General features: G+C 29.6%; 1 protein-coding gene across 1 annotated transcript in view; it reads left to right on the plus strand.

Annotated features, from left to right (window-relative positions):
• The window catches only part of Rpt1 (26S proteasome regulatory subunit Rpt1), a 32,604-nt gene extending 12,977 nt beyond the window's left edge, over window positions 1–19,627 (plus strand). The window contains exons 4-10 of the mRNA XM_067266037.1: window positions 5,452–5,683; window positions 6,127–6,295; window positions 6,370–6,534; window positions 16,428–16,515; window positions 16,595–16,797; window positions 19,196–19,292; window positions 19,368–19,627. Coding sequence (XP_067122138.1) covers window positions 5,452–5,683; window positions 6,127–6,295; window positions 6,370–6,534; window positions 16,428–16,515; window positions 16,595–16,797; window positions 19,196–19,292; window positions 19,368–19,525 — 1,112 coding nt within the window. The 3' untranslated portion in view covers window positions 19,526–19,627. The remainder of the gene's footprint in view (window positions 1–5,451; window positions 5,684–6,126; window positions 6,296–6,369; window positions 6,535–16,427; window positions 16,516–16,594; window positions 16,798–19,195; window positions 19,293–19,367) is intronic.
• Window positions 19,628–19,890: the final 263 nt, after the last annotated feature.

The following is a 19,890-nucleotide window of genomic DNA, read 5'->3' on the forward strand; positions in this document are numbered from 1 at the left end:
AAAGCTGTTGAACCTTACACAATAAAAAAAGATCATTGTAAACATTTTATACAACAAATAATTGAAATTTACCAATAAAAATACTTTCTGCTATTTATTTTTCCAAAAATAATTCCATTTTCATTACTTTGTACAGAAAGTAATTTTTTCATGGGAGCAGCCATATTGAATTAGCGCAAAGCTTGACAATGAACTAGCTAGTACTCCGAGCTTACCAATTTCACTAAACTTGATGTCACATAGCTCTAAAGTAAACGCCAATGAGTGTGGCACTCAGACAAAAGTATACAGTCTGAGTGTGCTGACAGTAAAATTAGCTCAGAAGTAAATGCACCCTTTGTGAAATAAAATTTGTAATCTAATTTTGTAAATTTGGGAGTGCTTCAAATATGACGTTAAAACAGGGTTTTATGTCGTTACAAGTGGGTTTTTTAACACTATCTAGTATAGTAAACTCGTGGGACTGATAAAAATTTGACGTTACATTAGGGTTGTCTTTACATACGATGATGTTATAACCGAGTTAGATTGTACTATTTTTCAATGTAATCCTTTTCCTTTTAATGCACTTGACCCATTATTATACAAGTTTCTTAAGTCCCTACAAAAGAAGAAAATGATTTTGATTGATAGATGTGCTAAGCTTGCATTGCTTTCTTCAGTTCTTAGTCTGTGACAAATTGATAGATTCTTATGTAAACTTCGACTGTTCCAAACAGACACTAATTTGAAGGGAATATTAGGACTATAATCTGTCCATTTTGAGATCTTTGAGGAGGTTCCTAAACCTTAGGTGGAGGTTTCTGAAAGGTTTCAACAATTTGTGTAGCATATGAAGACTGTCATATTGTGCACAGCATATCTTTCAATAGTTGTTCTTCCATTTACTTCAACTTGCAGGCTTCATATTGTTAACAGCATTTCACTGTAATAGTTATGTTTATTGTTTTCTTGATATTGATGTTATGACAAAATATTGTTCACATATTGCTCTGAAAGTTTTTGAGAAATTTCTGTCCCATACACCTACAGTCCACACGAAAAACGAAGACTTCACTTCATTGTATTAAAACAATGAAGTGAAAAGTATTTAACATTTATTTCTATTTATATACAGTCAAACCTTGGTTTACAGACTTAATTTGTTCCTGAAAGTTGTTCGGAAACCAAAACGAATTTTCTCATAAGTAACAATGTAAAATGGATTAATCTGTTTCTGACTTCCAAAACAAAACTTTTTTTTTAATACTTTTTTTTGGCTGTATTTCATCCATAAAAATGTCTACAAATGCTATTATATTATAACATGTCAACTGAATAAAGTTTATAAATAAGGCAAGACTCCACTTGCATAAAAATGAGCATAAAAACTTTTGTTGTAATTATCTTTAGTTGCGTGACTATGATATGTTATGCTAGAGCAGGGTGTAAAACGAGCATAAAGTGAGTCAAGCAGTGTTTGACTTTCAACACAAATATGTCTGTAAAACATACCACCAATAAGAAGCCAGTGGAATCTACATCATGGTGAGAAAATTGGTGGGACATGAGCTTTTATGTACTGTACATTCTCTCATGGTTACTTCTTAAAGACACAGAATAGATCTGGAAAGATTTGAAAACATTTGAAAGTATTCATGTATCTTTAACAAGAGGCATCCCAATTATAAGAATGGATGCCTAGAACAAGCAATATGGATGGCCATAGGAAAATTTTTCAATTTAGGTGATTATATAATAAATAAGCTAAGCATAATATTATAGTATAGTGCAATATAGTATCTTAATAATTTGATGATAAAAGTTAATATATGAAAGTAAAGATGATATTTTTACTACAATTGTAATTATATTATCAAAAAAGTCATAAAATATAAACATTGTCTTTATGTCGATATATCATGCATACAACTATACTGTCATTGTAAAAGTTTCACTAGTGGAGCTGGACCTCTTCCACAATCCAAGTGCAAATGCAAATAAGTGATGTGATTAAAAGTAATTATGGCAAGGGTTTTTATGCTTGTTTTTATGCAAGTGCAGTCTTGGCCTAAGAAAGACACTTTCATTCATTCTTATCTGTGTTGAGAAGTTTTGATGGCTTAAGTGGAGGGTGGAGAAGAAGTGGAAGGAAAGGGATGTTATTTCTTGGAAAAGGAGTTCTTCATAATAACATTAGGTAACTACACTTTGGGAGTTTTTTCTCTTACTGTTTAGATTTTCACTAGCAGATTCTGCATGGAACTCATTAGGCCTCTTTTTCACTAAAAATTTATCTAATAAAATTTGCTTTTTTACATTTCACATTGTTATGGAAGTGAGACATAGCATTGTCATTCAAAAAGTTAATGACACAGCTTGCTACTGTCTTATCAGGGTGATACCTTTCAACAAAACTGTACTTTACCCCATTTTGCACACATTGATAAGAGTACTAGGTGCATCCTCCCTTTCCTCCTTTTCCTGCAAGGGCATCTCCTCAAGCATGTCTTTCTTCTGCTCCTTTTGAAACAGTTAGAGTTCATAGGTAGATAACTCGGTACAATGTTTCCTCACCAGTTCTTCGATGTCAGCATTGTCGACTTCCAAGCCCATGCTTTTGCCCAGAGATACAATGTCATTGACAACTCTAGTAGACTCTGTCTCAAATTCCTCAAAGTGTCTCTCTCTGCAACACAATCAGGCTAGAGGTTCCACCAGGCTGAGTTCAAGGTCCTACAAGTCGCTGGCAGGCCTTGTCAATAAGACCTAAGCAATGAAAGATATTGAACTGGTTCTTCCAAAAGTTAGAGTTAACTCTGTGTCAGAGGTAACTATTGAAAAAATGCTTTGGTATAATATTTTTTAAAGTTAGAAATGATTGATCCATCAGTTTAATCAGTGGAATTGTATTAGGAGGCAGAAACTTCATGATGATGAAATTGAACTTTTCCAGTAACTCAGCCTCCATGCCTGAGGGGTGGGCAGGAGCATTGTCCATCAAAAGCAAGTAGTTCAGTGGAAAGTTATTTTCATTAAGTTATTTCCTCACACTAGGAGCAAAATCTTTATGAACCCATTCTAGGAAAAACTGGTTATCCAGACCTTACTGTTAGCCCTTCACATGACAGACAATTTGCTTTTCATAACGTTATTTCTCTTAAACACACAGGGGTTTTTCAAATGATACACAAGCAATGGTTTCACTTTAAAATTGCCACTAGCATTGCCCAAAGCAAAAGAGTTATCCTGCCCTTCATTGGTTTGTGTCCAGGCAAAACCTTTTCTTTCTGGGTTATGTATGTTCTGTTTGACATCTTTTTCCAAAACAATCTGGTTTCATCATAATTAAATACTTGCTGGGGATAAAACCCTCAGCAGTCACATATGCACCAAATTATTTCACAAACTTTTTCACATTTTTTTTTTGTTTGCACTTGAAGTGTATCCATGCTGAACCACACTGTGTATGTCATTTCGCTTCTTAAACTTTTCAAACCTGCAAAATTTGCTCAAGTAAATCTCAGACTTTGACTAGTCTTTAACACATCAGTTTCAGAACTTGAACCTGAGGTTTACTTGAGCAAATTTTGGTGCAAAAAGCCTTGCTTTCTTGCTAGTGATAGTCTCCGAAATACTCTCTTGCCAACTGCTTTTCGTTGATCCAAATCAAGAGCAACTTTTCCACTTCTTTTAAGGTCTGCAATCTTTGCTTGGTAATTATAGCCACTTCTTTGGCAACATTAGCATCTTTTATTGCTTCCTTGTTCTTGAGAATGGTATAGGTCGATGACTTTCCTAACTCAAACTGCAAAGCCGGATCTGAGATGCCAATACAGTTTTCATGCTTCTGTATGATCTCTTTCTTCACTTCTGTTGTTATTCTTACTCTTTTTCTTTTTGCCTTTATGCTTACACTAGCTTTTTTAGGTGTCATGGAGGCTTATGGAATTAAAAAAAAAAAGAAATGGAAGAAATATTTACAATATAAGAAAAATCACTAAAGTTAAAGAACAGTTTGCTGCATAGTGATGCCATGTTACTGGCTCCACAGATTAGACACACATAGATGGACAACTTTGAGAAAATCATGTGACTAAAGATATGCAGTGCATCATTGGCTGAAACATGATACAATGATAATCACACAATTTATATTTTCCATTTAATACAAGTGATGTCATTAGTTTTGATTTCAATTTACCATGATGTAAGATTTTCTTTGTTTCTAGTGTTGCAGTTTATAACTTCATTTAAAAATGAAAAGTGAAGTTAAATGCATAATTTATGGAAGCAGTAATTTACTATTGTTCACTTTTCCTGAAAATTCAGAAAAGTAATTAATAATATTTTTGCATGATGATTAAATTTTTTTTTCTAGCTTTCAGATACCCATGTTTTTCTAAAAGATGTTGATTAAAAGTTCTTGCATTTAATTAATACTGTTAAATATAATGCCAAACGTCGATTATGTACTAATGAGAAATAATTTAAAAAATATATATTTAATAATAAATTTGTATTATTTAATTTGAATTAAGCAACTTTTTTAAATATGAATTATTGGATGCCATTTATTTTAAGCAAATGTCAATTAACTCTGTTTTTGCTAACTAATATGAGTTAAATTGAATCACTCTTTTTCACCTTGCGTGTCGCTATGTGTTGAATTTTTGTTGATGTTAAACCTAACATAAATTTTTAAAAATAATAATCATGGCTATTGTATTATTAAAAATTATTTCTTTATTTTGTACAAACAAAAAACATATATTGAAAAAATATAAAAACAAAAAAAATTATATTTTGGAAGTTAATCTAATATCAAAAATGTTCGATTCAGCACGACACAGTCTGACTGGAACGCTTTCGGTTAACCGACGTTTCGGTTGATTGGCTTACAGATAAATGACGCTCTTCTGTAAAGTTTAATAATCTTCTTGTGTGCACTTGCTGATATTTTTTAAAAATTGTTTTGTATTTTGCAATAATTTTGCTGCTGTTTTAAGTTTAATAAACTGTTTTATCTTTCAAAAAGTCATCTATCTACATTTGCTCCATAACAGTAATGTTGTTTAAAAATGTTTATTTAATCTAATTAAATACAAGCATACCTGGTATTTTTTAAATCCTTCTAATGTATACATATTAGATTTACATATATTATTTAATTGAATATAGGTAGAAGTTTATTGTTTGAATTAGTTTTGAGTCAAGTTTGATTTTAATTTTATTATTTATTTTATTATTTATTACAGTTCATTTTCAGCATTACCATTATTAGCAATACTGATAATGCTGAAAATGATAAAACTTTGAATAAAAAGAAAAATCAGTTTATTATAAGTTTTAATTTGATATTCTGAATTAAACAGTTTTTATTTAATGATAAAGTTCAAGTAATTATGATTAAAATAATTAGCACAAGGAATTATTAAAGTAATAATACAAAGAAATTATATGTATTTTTAGGTATAAAAGAATCAGATACTGGATTAGCTCCTCCAGCACTTTGGGATTTAGCAGCAGACAAACAAACATTACAAAATGAACAACCTCTTCAAGTGGCACGATGCACAAAAATAATAAATGCTGATACAGATGAACCAAAATATATAATTAATGTAAAGCAGTTTGCTAAGTTTGTTGTTGATTTAGCTGATTCAGTTGCACCAACTGATATAGAAGAAGGAATGAGAGTTGGGTAAATATAATTTAATATTATACAATCACAAACTTATACATGGAACGATACACTTGATTATGATGAAATTTACAAAACAAAGCTTTAAATATCTATTATCTATCAGAATTAAAATGAAAATGTTTTGATTAAATATTAAATTTAATCAAAAAGAATGAAAAATTATCACCATAAAAATATAGAACTTTAGATGATTAAAATTTATTAATATTCAGTTTGAGGAGTTTATGGAGTTCTGCATGTTTAATTCTTAGTTTCTTCTTTTACAGATAGTTTATTCCTGAAAATAAAATAATTTTAAATATAAAATGAAAGACTACAATCTCATAATTTCAGTTCATTGTATTATATTTGTATAATTTGATTTAAACATAATAAAACCTACAGAATAATATAGATTATATAGAAATTTACCTTCTAATTATTTGAATTTTATTTTGCAGTGTTGACAGAAATAAATATCAAATACATATTCCACTACCTCCTAAAATTGATCCCACAGTTACAATGATGCAGGTGGAGGAAAAACCAGATGTGACATACAGTGATGTTGGAGGATGCAAAGAACAAATTGATAAACTTAGGGAAGTTGTTGAAACACCATTATTACATGTAAGTAAAAATTTTTTAAATACTAATTAGAACTATAAAAAATATTTTGAAAATTAATATTTTAAATTTTATAGCCAGAGAAATTTGTAAATCTTGGAATTGAACCTCCTAAAGGAGTTTTGTTATTTGGACCACCTGGAACAGGAAAAACTTTGTGTGCCAGAGCAGTTGCCAATCGAACTGATGCTTGTTTTATAAGAGTTATTGGATCAGAATTAGTTCAGAAATATGTAGGAGAGGTAAGAAATTTTATAATTCATGTACAGTTTAAATATAATTATTGTATAAAATTATTACAAAGTATAGAACAATTTTTTAAAAAATTTGGATCTTTATGGATGAACTTTACAAGGAAAATAACTGTTAGGGAATACTAAACTAAAGTACACATGCAAGCACTTATACTTTGTGAAAGAAAGATGGGCAGAATCTAAACTCTATCAAATAAATGTTAATGAAATGAAAAGGTGGCACGAACGTTTTGGTCACTTAAATGAAAGGGACGTATGGCACGTGGCCAACAACCTAAAGGTCACAGGACTAAATATAAGAAGAAAAGAACTCAGCCCCTGTGAGATCTGCATAAGAGGGAAACAAACCAGATCATAATTTTCAAAATGAAAAGAGATGCAGAGAAATATTAGAACTGATCCATACTGACATTTGCGTACCAATGAAAACCAAATCATTGATTGGATCAAAATATTTCATCACGTTTATTGATGATTATTCTAGATGGTGTGAAATGTATTTCATGAAAAACAAAAGTGAAGCCCTTGAGAAATTCAAAACATACCTAGCTTTTGTAGAAAATAAAACAGGAAGAAAGATAAAGGTGATAAGAAGTGACAATGGAACCAAGTATACTAATAGAGAATTTCAGAACTTCCTGAAACATAAAGGGATTAGGCATGAGAAAACAGCCTGCTACACACCACAGCAAAATGGCATCACAGAGAGAAGAAACAGAATAGTAGTGGAAATGGGAAGATGCATGCTACTCCAAGCAGGATTGAAAGAATGCTTTTGGGCAGAGGCTGTATATACTGCATCATATATTAGAAATAGATGTCCATCAAAGAGCCTGGAAGGCAACATATCCTTCAAATTATGGACTGGTACAATTCCAACATTAAAATATTTTAGGACATTCGGTCAGATGGCATTTGCACTAGAAAAGAAACTAGGAAAACGAAAATTCCATGAAAAATCCACCAAATGCATATTTATAGACTACTATAGCAAAACAAAAGCATATCGTCTATGGAACACAAAGACAAAAAGAGTTATAACAAGCAGAGATGTCAAATTTATCAACAAATTCCCAAATAGTTCAAGGGGCAATATCAAAATGACTGAAGATGACAGATCCCATGGAAGAGAAAAACTCAATAATAAAGAAGTGGAATTAGATATCCTTGAACCTGCTAAGGAATGATTACAACCCGAAGAAAACATCTTATCCGAAAATGAAGAAAAGACGAAAACGAAGAAAAGTGAGAACGAGCAGAATAATGAACTGGTAAGGGCGAGTGGGAGGCCACAAATTGCTTGAACAGGACGGGGAGACCCAGAAAGGAGTATAGAGTGAAAATCATAGAAGAATCTACCACAATTGGTGAAAAGATAGTCAAAGACAATGTAGTGCCTTTGACATATAAAGAAGCCATGGAATTGAATGACTCATCCAGATGGCGGGCTGCCATGGAAGAAGAAATGGAATCCCTAAGAAAACATAAAGTATGGAACTTAACAAAACTGCCAGAAGGGGCGACAACTATCAAATGCAAGTGGGTCTACAAAGTTAAGGAAAATAACACCACAGGGACAAAGAAATACAAAGCAGAATTAGTGGCAAAGGGGTTTGCACAACAAAGATTCTTAGATTATGACAAAATTTATTCCCTTGTATCGGATTTTGACATGATAAGATTGCTAACAGCTCTAGCGATAAACAAAGATTGGTTCTTACACCAATATGATGTAAACTCAGCATACCTACATAGTGAATTGAATGAAGAAATATATCTGGAACAGCCAGAGGGATTTCGAAGAAAGGGCGAAGAACATCTATACTGTAAACTTAACAAAGCAATCTATGGTCTTAAACAAAGTGGACGGTGATGGACCAATCATTTGGAAAAATCCTTGAGAGAATCTGACTTTAAAAGAAGCATGATCGATCTCTGTGTATATAAACTGACAAGAAAGAAAGGGATGATAGTTCTAGCAGTATATGTAGATGACATCCTGGTAATTTTGCAAAATAGACGCATGAGAAAATTTGCACAGGAACTTCTAAATAAACATTTTGATATCAAGTTCCTAGGACCTGTTTCTGAAATTCTTGGAGTAAGATTCACATGTCAGAAAAACAGTATCATCCTAGACCAGGAAAGATATGTTGAGAAACTGCTAGAAAGATTTAATATGCTAGAGGCAAAGGAAATTGCTACCCCAATGGAGTATAGACCAGACTTAAAAACAGAAGCTAATAACTCAGATGAGAACTTACTCTACATAGAGCTTATAGCTGGATTGATGTATATATTGTAGAAAACAAGGCCAGATATCACATTTGCAGTTAACAAACTTGCACAATAGTGCAACAAATACTCAAGAAAAATTGGAACAAAAGAATATTACCTTATTTGAAATTAACAAGACGACTAGGAATAAAATACATAAAATCTGAAGGAAACTTTTTCACATACTCGGATACAGACTGGGTGATGGATGAAGAAAACTGTAAAAGCACAACCGAATACATTGTATTTATGGCAGGAGGACCTGTAGCCTGGAAGAGCACCAAACAATCTGTAATGGCCCTCAGTACGATGGAAGTTGAATATATATTTGTATCAACGTGTTCAAGAGATATAACCTGGATGAGAGAGATGCTTAAACAGTTGGACCAGTATGAATTACTTGAAGAATCCACTGTCATCAAATGCGACAACCAAGCAGTGATAGGATATGCCAAAAGTTATGTGATAAACGATAGGACCAAACACACAGCTGTAAAGTATCATTTTATTTGAGATAAGGTCATCAATGGAACAATATAAATAGAATATACGGATACTAAGAGCAACACTGCTGATATACTCACAAAACACTTGGGACTGAACCTTTCCTGATCCACCGTAAACACATACAGTAGAGAGTCGTTAATCCGAATCAATTGGGGACTGGGGTTGTTCCGATTAGTCATTTGTTCCGATTACCCATTATGTATGAAAAAATACATTAACCTGTCCAATGTTCAAATTTTTCTCTGTTGCGTGTCGCTTCGTGTTGAATTTTTCTCCGTTGCGTGTCGCTTCGTGTTGAATTTTCGTCGATTTTAAGCCTAATGTGAAATCGGGGGGGGGGGTGCCGAATAAGTCGAACCCCTCTCGATTGTCACCAATGTGTGAGATCCCGGAGGGGTAAGAGTTTGTCGTACCTCTTTTTCCGGCGTCTCACTTGTCAAGGATGGCTGTTACGTTGTCGGCGCGTTACGCGAGTGGATGAGGAGGAAGATTGGGGCCGACGATAAGGCGAAGCCGACAGTCAAGAAAGACACCATTTTATAACAAAACAAGATTTATTAAACTCGAAACGAACAAAACTATACGTCTACACGTCTACCCTCATAAACAAAAAGGGGGTCCGGAGAGAGAGAGTTTACAAATATATGCTCATACCTCTTAACGAGTCCGTAATAGACAGAGTCCGGTGAAAGTCCCGGTAGGTTGATATTCACTCAGAAGTGACGATAAAGTTTGGCTGATGGAGAGTCAGTTAATGGGCCGATGGCACGTAGAGCTTTAGAATTCGTAGACAGGGCAATGGCACTTAAAGAACTTAGAAACTTTTTGAGAGTCCGGCGGATGGCGTAGTGCACGTCGCAAAAGCGAGACGAAGGAGAGCCCTTTAGGGGGGGAAGGAAGCGTCTTTTATAAGTTTTGGATGGGAAAATTTGTCACGTGATCGAAAACGAATCACTATTAGGGCCATAGGTGTTCCCGGGATATTAAATAAACGACTAGTTCGGACGCTAACTATAAACCATCGTGCAAGATGATCTACCTGCTCCGAAGGAATAACGGTTTGTTGATAGTTAGGGGACAATCGTTGCCATTCGAGGGTCAATAATTTCCCGGGTATGGAATGTTGTTGATTAAGTTGTTTATAACTGGAGTGAACAAATTCAGAAATTTCTAGGTTTTTAACTTCCAGATTTCACACTAATGAAAATTTTTATAATAATAATCGAGGCTATCGTATCGTTAAAAATTATTTCTGCATTTTGTACAAACAAAATAAATATATTGAAGAATATAAAAACATGAAAATTATACTTTTAGAAGTAAATTTAGTATCAAAAACGTTCGATTCAGCACGACACAGTCTGACTGAAAATCGTGCCGATTACCGGCGATTCCAATTACCAGTGTTCCGATTAATGACTCTCTACTGTAACTAGTGAAGAGATCACTAAGTAAAGATAGAGTCTCTTCGAGAAGGGGGATTGATAGGGAATACTAAACTAAAGCAAGTGTCGATATTGCAAACTGTGTATGAACTTGCAACACGTGCAAGACGGCTCAAAACAAGAAGAGACTTGTTTTCAGTTGCTTGCCAAGTTATGGATATATACCAGGTATACCTCGACTTACGTCCCTCTTGAGTTATGTCGTTCCTGATTTTACGTCGTTTGTCAAAAAAGTATATGGAAAAATAAAAATCAAGTTTAAGTCAGTTTATTCGACTTTAAATTTGTCCGCCATAAACATTGAAGTCGTAATATCACTAGAAAAGCGTTGAAAGCACATAAAATCATATTAAAATATGTACATTTACAGTAAATGTTAATACAATTATCATAAATCCTAGGGAACGAACCATGAAAACATCTGTGTTTCTGTGTTGTCATCTTATTTAGCGGTCTTTAAGTGCTCATTATTGGCGTTTCCTCCATTTTTGGCATTTAGTTACGACGTAAGTCGAAACTACGATTTACGTCGTAACTACACAAGTAAATTTGACTTACGTCGCCTCTCCTGGAATCAATTACCGACGTAAGTCGAGGTATACCTGTATAGTGTTAGATTAGAATAAAGTTTAATTCTAAGTTAAAGGACTGCCTCATCATTGTTCTAACAATAACTCTCATCTTTTTATAAATTTCACAATCTGGAAGTTTTACACATTTAAAAGATGTGCTTATAGTAATAATATGGAAAGTTATTTTATTATTATAATGAATATTTGAATAGATAATTTATTATTTGTTAATAATTGAGCAGTTTAGCTGCCAAATCAATTAACTCCACAAAACAAAAAGTATGAAAATTGGGTTAAGGAAGAAAATTGTAATATAAATTATTTTTTAAAATTGCTTTTAAACTTTAAATTTAAATAAACATTGTAGAATGTATTTTTATATATCATTATATTAAAGCATAACTTTATGCTTTAATATAACTATATATAAAATTAGATATGATTTTGTCTGTGAATGGCTCAATTATAAAATAGTAAATTGCTAAATTTTTTCAGATTTTCATGCTAAAATTAATAATTAAAAAAAAAATTTGAAGTTAAAAGTCATTATTGAACAGATTTTCTGTATTTTAATGACTTAAATTAGTAAAACTTGCCAGTTTATTTTAAAAATGTATATTTAAAAAAAGATTATCATGACAGAGCTAGAATCTATAATTCCCACAAATTATGTCATTTGTTATGTTATTAAAACATGTTTCAATCCTTCAAATACATAAAGATTTAAAATATATAAAATAATTATAATAGATTGAGTTTTATATTATGCAGTTTTGAAACTGCCAATTTCATAGAAGTACAGGTTTATAGATTTAACTATTAATTTCTATTTTAACAAAAAATAGTCAATAAAAATTTGGCAATTTATAATTTTATTATTATTATAATTATAAATACAGTATAGTAATAATGATATACAGTGGAACCTCACTTAACGAGCATAATTCGTTCCAGAGCCTTACTCATAATGCGAAACCTTCTTTAAGTGAAACAATTTTTCCCATAGAAATTAATGTAAAATACAATAATGCGTTCCACGCTGAAAAAATGCTCAAATGTTTTATGTATAATGTTTATTCAAAAAAAATTGTACAGTATACACTGTTTAGGAGCATGAATCATCATAATTTTTATTCTAGCACGGAATGAACCATCCTGGAATGAGAATTCGAGTTGCAGAAACAAAAAAAAAAAAAAAATCGCAGCTAATATGTTTGATAAACACTCCAAACAATGTGCCAAATTCTTGGGTTATATAAATGTTATAATTAAATATTAGAAATTAATTAATTTGACTAGAGGTAGGCAGTTATGTTTCCATCTCGTATTAAATTTAATAATTATAAATAGTTAATTTTTAATTCAGACATTTCTAAAATTTAATTTGGAATCCGTCATTAAATTTAATGACCCAAGAATTTGGCATATCATATGTCATATTTATTATATAACGGGCTATGGTTGTTGATGTTTATAAGTAATGTGTGTGAACACAAGTTTGGAAAAATATGTGATCACAAGTGACACTAAGATACTAACAGAAGGAGTGCTAAACACAGAGTGATGGAGCATGTCGCATGTGCACAATTCAGGACTTCCCCCCTCCTCATCACTCGTTATGTGAAATATCGCTCGTTAAGCGAGGCAAATTTTTACAATTTGTTTTGCTCGTTATGTGAAATACTCGTTGTGCAAGGTGCTCGTTAAGTTAGGTTCCATTGTACTATATTTTCATAACACTATATGATTTAATAATGCCAACTATCAAAAAAAATTATAAATTATGTAAAGAATATAAAATTATTTTTAACAGAAAAATATTTTGTAATTGATTAAGTGCAATAATGAATGGTTCAAATAGCAAAACATCATCATATTCTAGATACTTGATATTTTGTTTATACTGTGTAAAATTCATTTTTAATTAAATTTTATTTTTATATGAAATTGAATTTAATTCTTACTTTAAAAACTTTATTTAGTTATTACAAATAAGATTTTATAAATGTTATACAGTAGAAGTTTATTAATCTGGCATCTGATAATCTGGAATGTCTGGTAATTTGGTTCTAGTATTTTACAAATCAGTTTGTTTGGATGTACAGCCAAGAGACAAAAGCTCTGCAACAGGCAATTTTTATGAGCCTCAGTAACATTATTGCCATATAAAAAATCTAATCAAATTTACATTAAAATTATTAATAAAAAATAGGATGAGATATTCTTTATCTTTTCAGAGACCAAAATTTTAGTATAAAATTATTTATTTTTACAGTGCAATACAAAAAAGTAAAAAAGCATAGCAACAATCCTGCAACATAAGAAAACTGAGACAAAAATTTGATTAAATTCATAAAATTATGTTATAACAATTTGATGTTTTATATAGAAAATAATTAATGTGTTTTAACTTGCAATAGCAGAAGTATTTTGCATATTGGACTTGTTAGAATTTAAATTCATTTAAATATAGCTATGGCTCCTAATTATAAATCAATTAGTAAAGATATGAAAGAGTTAATTATTAAAATGCATAGAAGCTGTTTCTAATTCAGAAGTAAGCAAGCTAATTGAATGTCGCAAATCTACTATGAGTAGAATCATTAAAAAATACAAAGAAACTGTAAAAATAGACATCCAACCAAGATCAGGAAGACCAGGTATATTAGAAAGACCAGGTTATATTAGAAAAACAAAGTTCTCAGAAATCTTATAAGAAGTTCTAGGATAAATTCAGCTAAAATGTTAACTAGCAAATAAAGTGAAAACTAAAAAACTATTTCTGTAAAAACAACAAGGCAAAGACTAAAAGAAATGAGCAAGATTTAAGCAAACAAAAATTAGACTGCTGCTTACAAATGCAATGAAACAAGAGAGAATTAGGTTGTGTTTAAAAATTGGGACATTAATAAGTGGAAAGATTAATATTTAGTGAGAAATCAAGATTTTGTCTATTTAAGTTGTGACTAGAAGGTGAGGAATATCACCCTAATGACATTTTAAAGACTGCAAAATTTGCACTATGGATTATATCATATGTAATTTTAACTGCTTTTGGACTGTGGAATGTACAAATTGTGAAGAAAGATGTTTATTCATCAATTTACATTAATATACTTGATTAAAATCTTATACCAACAATCAGAATATATATTACTCTTCTGATTGTTAATACATTTATCAACATGATGGTGAACCTGCCCATGCAGCCTGCTCAACTGAACTTAACATGTTATCTGTCATGAGGTGCCACTCGTGTGACTTGCTAAAACTTTCCTGGTGCTTCAAGGTACAAGGTTTGTGCCTCAATGACTGATTACACAATATTTTCTGTAGTACCTGACAGAGCATTTCTGTAAATGAAGTTTAATTAAAAAATAATTCAAAACAAACTTGTACCAACCTGCAAATGAGGCACAGTTTATGTGAATCACAGCCTGTACGTGTAAATTCATTCTAAGCCTTGAGGCATATATATTGTATCTCAAACAAAACTTTCAAAATTGGCATAATTATTAAACAAAAAAAAAACAATTTAAAGAGCAAACTTGGATTTTCTGATATGAAAAGAATGTAAATCTATAGAAAAAAATGAACATGAAATTTTTTTTTTCAATAGTGCCAGTTAATACATTAAATTCCTTTTATGTTTTAATGTGATTTGTATTTGTTTTCATCACAATTAAATAATTATAAGAATCTTTAGGGATCAGTATATGGGATTGTCCATAAATACGTAATGCTGTTTTTATGTTTTTCAACTACCAACCCATTCTCCATAACGTTTCATAACACACTGCACATACCCACTTCCAAAATTACGTAATTCGTATCCTTGATTAACCCTTTAATTGTACTAAGGAATAATACATAGCATGGAGTATTGAACATTACAGTATTTTTTTATTATTTAAGTATAAAGTAACATAACAGCATGATTTGCTATGTGGCTATTTGAAAATAAAAATGAATCATGCTACCCTAGAGTTGAAATTTTAGCATTACTTAATGTTAAACATTTTCAACCCCTCATAATGCATTGTAACAAATATCTGCATACTCACCCATTCATATCTTTTTTTACATATTTTTTTATTTGAATTATTTAATTCTGAAAAAAGTATTTAATATCTGAAAAATTAATAATTATAAATTAATAATTTAAAAACTAAATTTTGAAGTGTAAAATATAATTGCACTATAACAGAATCACCATTATCATTATCCTGAAGTGGAATCATTTTTATCTGAAACAACTATAAATTAGGATAAACTTTTAAATCAAAACTGCTGTAAGAATTTGAAATCCTCAATTAAATGACTGAAATTCCAGTCTGATAGAGTGCAACGATAGACTTGTATGATTGGCAGAATATAGATCATGTATTATAGATGAAATACTGATTTTGATTGGCTAAATGTGATACTTCCCAATGCTTACTCCTATGTATATATAAATTTGATATTAAAGCACTTATAAAGTTGATAAGTTATTAAAAAAAAAAAAAATGATATATTTTTATTATAAAGCATCAACTATGTTTGTACAGATGATTAGATTGAAAACATGTAGTAGGATAAGTAATTTTTTCAGTTCATCTGATTTCTTACCTTCTTGTTATATATGCTGGGTGTGTTACTTAGTAAAGTGACTTTAGTATAGCTGGATAAGCATCCCAGTGACAGTCTGTTACAAATTAAATGGACTATGTCGTTGGTTTGCTTATCCAGCTACATTAAAGCTGCTTTATATTTATATATTAATAGCAAAAACAACATTTAAAAAGTACAATTTTTCTAATTAAATTAGAAATGTACTTCAGAAGATTAATAGTATGAATATTTAAAGACAAATAATCTGTTTTCTGCAATTATTTATATGGTGCCATTTAATTATAACATGGAATATTGAAATCAGTGTTAATTCTGATAAAACATATAAAGTAAATTGAACAGTTTTGACTTAAACTATTAATATGTTATGAATTTAATTAAAAACATACATATCAAAATTTATTTCAAATATTTTAATATTTGAATATTTAAATATAAAAAAGATGATGAATTTAATGTATTTTAGGGTGCTCGAATGGTGAGAGAATTATTTGAAATGGCCAGAAATAAAAAAGCCTGTTTAATTTTCTTTGATGAAATTGATGCAATTGGAGGTAAGATATTTGAAATATTTACAATTTTTTAATCAAATTAATTGAATTGACTTTGAAAGAGATTGTACTTAAATTTCAGGAGCAAGATTTGACGATGGTGCAGGAGGAGATAATGAAGTCCAGAGAACCATGTTAGAATTGATTAATCAGTTGGATGGATTTGATCCAAGAGGCAATATTAAAGTACTTATGGCTACTAACCGGCCAGACATACTTGATCCTGCCCTTATGAGACCTGGTCGATTAGATCGTAAAATTGAATTTGGTTTACCGGATCTTGAGGTAATCATTTTAAGATATGTTTTTAATGATATTTAATAACGTATTTTTGTAGAAAATTATATGATTGTGAAAGTTTCTCGTGTTTTCTTCCTGCAACAACCTGTTTTTTAACATTAATTTCTAATTAAATTTTTAATGTTTAGATGGAAACAAATATCTTTTTTTATATCTAAGTGGAATAACAAAAACAATTAAATAGGATTAAATAATACAGTTTTATAGAAAAAATGATAAATTTTTAAATTTTTTAATATTTCTAAAGTAAACACAAGTTTTATTAAATACATAATTTATTCATTTATTATTACTTTATTTATTTTGTTTACATACCTACATTTTGATTACTTATGCAAATTTTATTATTTAGAGATTGTGATAATTGAGATATTAAAGTACAGTTGACATATTATTAAGAATGATAGGTAGATTATGAAAGTGGAAATTTGATAAAACACAGTTCTTTGTTCTTTCAAACAATATCATCAACGAGAAAAGATATTACCTAATAAATTAGTGACTGACATGGCTCAACTCAACCAAATGAGCATTTGTTTTGATGCTATTAAGACTCATTTTTACCAAAAATATTTATTGTGTGTAAACAAAACAGTGAATAGTTTATTACCTGTTATTTTTATTATGATTATTACTGAGTATGCATAACTAAAAGTACTGCTTTTAGTTGTATCAATTAATTTTATAGATAATTCAATAATTATTTAAAAATGATCAATTTATTTAAGAAATTTTTGGTATTTTTTTTTTTGTTGTTGTTGTAATAATTAGCATGTTCAGTTAAAAATTAACTTAATTAATTTAGATTTTGCATTAGAATTTCATCCCATCCATTAAATTAAAATGAATATTTGACATCATATCAAGAGAGAATTAATTTTTAATAAACTGTCTATATTTTTTAATAATAGTAATAATTTTTCTAATGTTTTTATCATGTAAACATAAATAAGTTTTCAGAAATCTTAAAATATTCAACTATTCAACAATATTTATTTAACAAATTCTTCCAGCTTTTTTGAAGGTCATTCTTCAGATTACATTAACAATAAAGTATTTGAAATAAATGTAAAATTCAAACTAGTTGAGTTAAGATTCAGATCTAAACAAATAATCTAATTAATATGAAAAACTTCTTTAAAAATCCAAATTTCATTTCTTAACGTTTTCAATATAATGTTTATTTTTTATAATATATTTAATTATTTAAATTTCTAGAAGAAGGAATACAGTTTTCAACAATCTAATTCTCTCAATTTCAACTGGTAAAAAGATATATTTATAATTTCTTATATAAAATATAAATTAACAGTTCACAGAAAACTTTAAAATGTTAAATTTTTATAATTTAAAAGATTTAATATTTTATTTTGTTTTTCTTAGTACTAAAGTATTAAAAAAAATTTTTAATCAAAAATTTAAATTTATAGACAAAACTTTTAAGTTTTATTTGTGCTTCATGCTTTTTAATCTTTAATCTGTTAAAAATTTTATAATTTAAAAATTCCCGACACTGTTTATTTTATATAAAGAAGTATAGGAATTTTTTAACCAGTTAAGATGGAGAGATTTAATCATTCAAAGACTGTTTTTAACTTCGTTCTTAGCATTTTAAGAGATTTAATATATTGTTAGAATGGAACAGTTTACTTGGAAATCATAAGTAAACTCTGAATAGTTACTAGAGTTAGATGTTAGGCACCATCTCTTATCTAAGTTAACAATTATTAGTTAAATAATTTAGAATCATCTGGAAGAAAAGAACTGGCTCAGGGTGGGGCTTGAACCTGCAACCTCCGCTTGTCATGTGATGCACTTGCCAGTTATAAAATAGCAGATTTATATCCCGAGTATTTAAGGCAATCATTTGGCTATGTGTATATATATATTATTGGGTTTCAGGTTGTTTAATAAGTTTATGTAAAATCTGAACTTGAAAACCTTTTTTCTGTTTTTATTAAAATGAGATATTTTGTATTAAAATGTAAATGTAAATAAAATGAAACTTTTGCTCATCATATTTAGACTGTCAACATTAATTATGAATTAGATGACAAAATTAATTTTTAAATGAAAACTTTCAGATTTATTTGAAATAAAAATTATTTTAGACTTGATTTTTTTAAAACTTGTTTATTCATTTTTGATAAATTAATATCTTAGTATTATTTAAATAATTTTAGCATAAAGATATTGAACATTTTTACAATCTTATTTGGAAATTAAATTTTAATTTTGTCCAAGTCAGTTTCATTAGCTTTTGCTAAAATACATTAATTATTAACCATAAATTTATAAATCATGCTTTATTAAGAAATGATTGATTTTTTATTTTTTATTTTGCTATTTGTTGTTAATGCATAAAAGTTTTTTTTTTTATTAGGGTCGTACTCATATATTCAAAATACACGCTCGTTCAATGAGTGTAGAACGAGACATCAGATTTGATCTCTTAGCCCGTCTTTGTCCTAATAGTACAGGTAAGAATTTAATTTTAAGACATTTCTAATTGAATTAAATAAAACAAAAAATATAATTGAGATATTTTGTTACAGGCGCTGAAATTCGTAGTGTTTGTACAGAAGCTGGCATGTTTGCAATTCGTGCAAGACGTAAAGTAGCAACTGAGAAAGATTTCTTAGAAGCTATCAATAAAGTTATTAAGTCTTATGCAAAATTTAGTGCAACACCACGTTACATGACTTACAATTAAAATATTTATTATGTAAGAAATAATGGGGGAGTAAAATTCCTTTTATAAACAAATAATTCTTGTAAATATGGTTTGCTTTCAAATAAATCTTTTAAAACTGAATTTTTGAATATCTGAAGTCTTTTTTGTTTTCTTTAAATAATAATACATAATAATAATAATAATAATTGCTACTGTGGTTTTCAGTGTTTTTCAAAATCACAGATTTATTATTCATATTTATTTTTAATTCATTTTATCTGATTGAAATTTTTAACTAAATACTTCTTAGGTTATTTATTATTATTATGAATTATAAAAAAGGCAATTTTCTCTTTAAATGATAGAGAAGTACTGAGATAAAGTTCTCTGATTCATCAGCCACA

Source organism: Centruroides vittatus, unplaced genomic scaffold (assembly GCF_030686945.1).
Source record: "Centruroides vittatus isolate TY-2023 unplaced genomic scaffold, ASM3068694v2 contig_2604, whole genome shotgun sequence".
In the NCBI taxonomy this organism is placed as follows: domain Eukaryota; kingdom Metazoa; phylum Arthropoda; class Arachnida; order Scorpiones; family Buthidae; genus Centruroides; species Centruroides vittatus.